Source organism: Penaeus monodon, chromosome 40 (assembly GCF_015228065.2).
Source record: "Penaeus monodon isolate SGIC_2016 chromosome 40, NSTDA_Pmon_1, whole genome shotgun sequence".
NCBI lineage: Eukaryota > Metazoa > Arthropoda > Malacostraca > Decapoda > Penaeidae > Penaeus > Penaeus monodon.
This window is the reverse complement of record NC_051425.1, coordinates 24,415,472-24,420,471: the sequence shown is the minus strand read 5'-3', so window position 1 is coordinate 24,420,471 and position 5,000 is coordinate 24,415,472. Positions and strand designations below refer to the sequence as shown.

Sequence of the window (5,000 nt, the reverse complement as noted above, 5' to 3'; positions counted from 1 at the left end):
GTGAATTAGCAGTTGCCTAACAGGTGGTTGAGTGTTTTAAAGATCGTAACTATTGTTGCACCTACACACAGATACAAAGAGACTGATATAAGCGTTATCGCTCATATCCAGCATCTCGCGCCCGTCAGCCAATCATCGTTTTGGTTTTCGGCCCGAGGGATTGGATACGGGGGCGAAATCCCGGGCCCCGGGTCTCCCTTTTGGGTGTCCGAAGTGTCTCTGTATTTGGATAAAAGTTTTTAATATTATATATATATATTTATATATATTTTAAAATTTAAATATATATTATTAAATATAATATATAATATATATTAAATATAATGTCTGAGTTTGTGTATGGTGTGTGTGTGTTTGGTGTTGTGTGTGTGGGTCTGTAACAAAATACAGAAAAAAAGCTATCACTGTTGCCCTCAATTTTCCCCCAAAGTTTTCTCTCCCCCGGGTTTAAAGGCAGCCGTACCCAGAGGGGGTTGAACACCTTTTTGCTGGGTAAGGAGAAAGGGGGGGGGGGGGGGGTGGCAGGATGCCTTCTCTTGATTATCCCTCTGTGGAAAGTGTTTTTTCCCCCATTCCCCAAAAGGGAGTGATATCATTTTTGCGCGGACAAAGAGGTGGGGTAGGGAGAGGGTTTTGGTTTTAAACCCGGAAGAAGGGTGATAGATCGCTTGAACACGTGCTGGAGAGAACTTTCCTCCAGGGGAGTGCGTGAGGGAGGTAGGGGGCAGAAGGGTCCTTAATGTATTGCCCTTTTCCTTTTTTTCCGAGCCCTTTTCTATGGAATTAGACAAAAAAAAATCCGTCAGAATTAGATTTTAGAAAATGTTCTTTTCTTTAGGATTTAATTTTAGAAAATACTATTTTCTTCAGGATTAAATTTGAGAAAAAAAACTCCTTTCCTCAGAATTACAGAAAAAAAGGCATTTTTTAAATACAATTTTACAAAATTATCTTTCTTCAGGATTAGAGGGAGAAAAACGCCCTTCACATCAGTGTAGCGCTTTTGATTCCACTAAGCCCTGCTTTCTTCTCTCTGCATTTTGTACCCTTGTCGCAAAAATCAATGGGAAAAACTCCTTTTTAATCAGTAGACCTCGCGTGTTTCGAATGAGCCCCTGACCTTTGCTTTCTTTATTTATTTCCCCCCCTTTTTGTGCAGAACAGAGAAAGAGATCCATTAATTTAAAAGCCTTGTCCCTTTTTGCAAATGAACCCCAGCTAAGGGTAATAATATGATAATGATAATATAATAATAAATATTTACACTTTACTGAGGTAAGCTTACATAATGGTAAATAATTGAAACTGGAAGGGGAAAAAAGAGAGGAGACAGAAGAGGAGAGAGGAAGGAGAGAGAGGGGAGGGGAGAGAGAGAGAGAGATAGAGAGAAGAGAGAAGAAAGGAAAGAGTTTTTATTAAAAGAAAATTTCTTTCCTCTCTCTCTCTCTCTCTCTCTCCTCTCTCTCCTCTCTTTTTCTCTCTCCTCCTTCTCCTCTCTTTCCCCAAGATTATCGGTAAAGCGTCCGAAAAACAGATTCACAGACCTGCTTCCCGTGACAGATTTTAAGAAAGTTTCCTCATGTCGATCGGGTACAGTAGTGAAAGGTGACAGATGATCTGAGTTAGTGATTCTCTTGAAGGATTGTCTGTCTGTCTGTTTGTCTGTCTTTCTTTTTGTCTATCTATCTGTTTGTCATAATTATTTTTTTTCTTTTACCGATCCATAACGAAAATGGTCATGATATTTTACTGAAAAACACACAGGAATAAAAACCAGGTATATATTTGATATTGGTCGGTTTCTGGCCACGATTTGTGTTTCTCACGATAACTTATAAGACAAAGAGAATAAAAAACATCAAAGAGAAAAGAAACGGATAATGAAAATAAAAAAAAAAGTGCATATATATATTTTAATAATATATAAAAATTATATATTATAAATAAAAATTAAAATAAAATATATATATATATATATATAATTATAAAAATATATATTTATTGTTTTATAAATATGATGTAAAAGATAGATAGATAGATGACAGATAGATAAATAGATAGATACAAGATATAATACATATTTAAAAATAAGCTACAGTTTTTCCGCCCTTGTACCCATTTTTTTTTTTTCAAATAATACTACCCAAATTATTTTCCTTTGTACTACGAAAATGCTATGTATTTTCGCTGAAACACCCTACCTACCTATTCGTATTTCATTTTTGCTACCCCCCCAAAATCTACCATTTTACAATTACTAATTTACTATCATAAAAAAGGGACCAGTACTATTATACGCTACCATACCCCTACCATCATTTTCCTCTCCTTCCCCGAATATTTATCAGGGGGTTTTTTCACCTTGCTAATTATACTTTTTCTACTCTAGGCCGTACAAATGCGACTAATCGATAGACGCCCTTTCTTTGTAATTATGCTTTCGACTTTATGACTACCCCCCGTCACCACCGTTCTGCGGGTGCTATACTAATACTCTGGGATGTAATAGAATAATTCCCTGCACTAGAGCTTTCTCTTTAATCATGCGAGAAAGATAACCACCATGTATACATTTTGTACACGCAAAAAATCAGTATGTGTTTCCGCTGCAATATAATTCATAATTTTCTGTGGTTAATTTTGGTGTGAGTGTTTTTGGCCTTTTTAATTTCTCTCTTTTCGCATGTCGATTTTCATCTGTTTATGTGTATCTTTATTTTTATACATAATTTAATTTGAATTCTACTAGCACACACGCAAATATTCATGTCTCTATTTGTGGTGTTCACTTTATTTTCTGTTCGTTGTTCTGGTCATAAATTATATTTCTAGATTTTTTTTTAATATGCCACATTATACGACTGACTGCATGCACTGATCTATTCTGTAGCTGTTCTTACTGTACTCATTGCCGGATTTATAAGAGGTAGGTTACATTTGTCCCGAGCACCCTGCCAGTGGCCAACAGGCTAAGGACTTTCTTAAAAAAAGTAAATGAATAAATAAAATGAAAAAGAAATAAAATTCATTGTTAAAAACATAGCAAAGTGCGTTATGGGGTACCAGGTAACAGGAGGATAAAGTGGCCCCATTTATTTCAAAGCGATGACTCCCCATGGTGAATTGTCAACAGTAAAAATGAGAAAAAAGTAGCAATTTCAAATTATAATCATACATTAATTTATAATACCATAATGCAAACATGTAGGTAATGTAACAGACATTTATGAACACCTACGTAATCACTGTAATATAGCATAAACATATTTATATCACAAACTGAAAAAAGTCAGTTGTTCTTACAGTCAATTAAATTGAGAAAAAATAAAAACAAAGTTTTCGTCGGCAGCTACATATTTACTTGTTTAACAATAATTTTAGTTCCTTAATTTATTTGCCATATAATTCAACTTTAATTGTTGAGAGGCCCCCAAACCTGAAGTGTCCTGGTCCCTCAGTACCTAAATCCGGCCCTGAGTGTAAGAAGAAACTTATTTTCAAACTGTATTTTATGCTAATATACTTTTTTTTATATATATAATTTACTGTTTATCAATGGCATTAGCATTTCTTTGTTGTCTGCTGTTTTTTTTTTTTTTTTTTCTTGTGGATAGGAATTTTCGATTGTGAACCCGTTTAGTTTTTTTGTTTCTCTCTCTCTCTCTCTCTCTCTCTCTCTCTCTCTCTCTCTCTCTCTCTACTCTATCTATCTATCTGTTTCTTTCTCTCTCTCTCTCTCTCTCTCTCTCTCTCTCTCTCTCTCTCTCTCTCTCTCTCTCTCTCTCTCCGTTTATCTGTTTCGGGGGTATAGTACATGCGTAAAATACTTTTTCACCATGTTCATTCACTCTAGCGGTTTATTCATCGAGTCCACATTTATTAATAATTTCCACCATGGCACGAACATGTGCATGGAATTCGCATGCTTTCATCTATAATGCAACATGTACCTCCTTTTCGATTTACCTTCTGTGAGATTTTTATTTAATTATTTATTATTATTATTATTATTATTATGTTGAATTTCTTAATAGTATTTGATACTTTTGGATTAAGGAAGATATATTTATTTGACGTGATATGTTAAGCTGAATGAGATTAATTTTCTGAAATATCAAACATCTTTTTTTTCTTTCTTTCCTTTTTTGTCAATGGCAATATCTTTTCAAACTTTTGTTTAATCTACTTCAGAGTGAGAAAAGATCAAATAATGTTTTTTTTTCTTTTCTTTCTTTTGTAAAGTATGAATATTACAAGGAAAAAAGACCCGTGTTTGGCAAAGAAAAACTAATTAACGAGGTAATGAGTGTGGAAAAATAGAAATAGAGAAAGAGTAAATGATGATGATGATGGTGATGATGATGATGATGATGATGATGATGATGATGATGATGGTGATGGTGATGGTGATGATGGTGATGGTGATGATAATGATGATGATGATGATGGGATGGTGATGATAAGATGATGATGAAAGATGATGGGATGTGATGGTGATGATGATGATGTGATGATGATGTGATGGTGATGATGATGATGTATAATGATGGTGTGAGTGGTGATGATGATAATCGTGATGGTGATGTGATGAATGATATGGTGATGGGCATCATAATGCGATGATGCAGTATATGATGGTGATGACGTATGCTGATGAGGTGTGTGATGAGATGGTGCCATGATGATGTGATAACCGACGTGATGAATGCATGTGTGCTGATGGTGATGGTGATGATGGTGATGCTGATGATAATGATGATGATGATGTCTGACTACTGGTGATATGGTGCATGATACTCCTGATGGTGATGAGTGGTTGATGACATGATGTGAACTGATGGTCTGATGATGATGATGGTGATGGCTGATGATGATGGTGATGATGATGTGATGTGTTAATGCCCATCCTGGTCATGGTGACGTGTGACTGATGCTGATGGTGATGATGATGGGATGTGATGATGATGGATCAATGATCTCCATGCTCGATGATGATGTGA

At 35.3% G+C, this 5,000-nt stretch overlaps 1 protein-coding gene across 1 annotated transcript in view; it reads right to left on the bottom strand.

Moving 5' to 3' along the window:
* Positions 1-3,390: 3,390 nt before the first annotated feature.
* Positions 3,391-5,000, bottom strand: part of LOC119598051 — a 12,274-nt gene continuing 10,664 nt past the window's right edge. The window contains exon 5 of the mRNA XM_037947689.1: positions 3,391-3,473. Coding sequence (XP_037803617.1) covers positions 3,391-3,473 — 83 coding nt within the window. The remainder of the gene's footprint in view (positions 3,474-5,000) is intronic.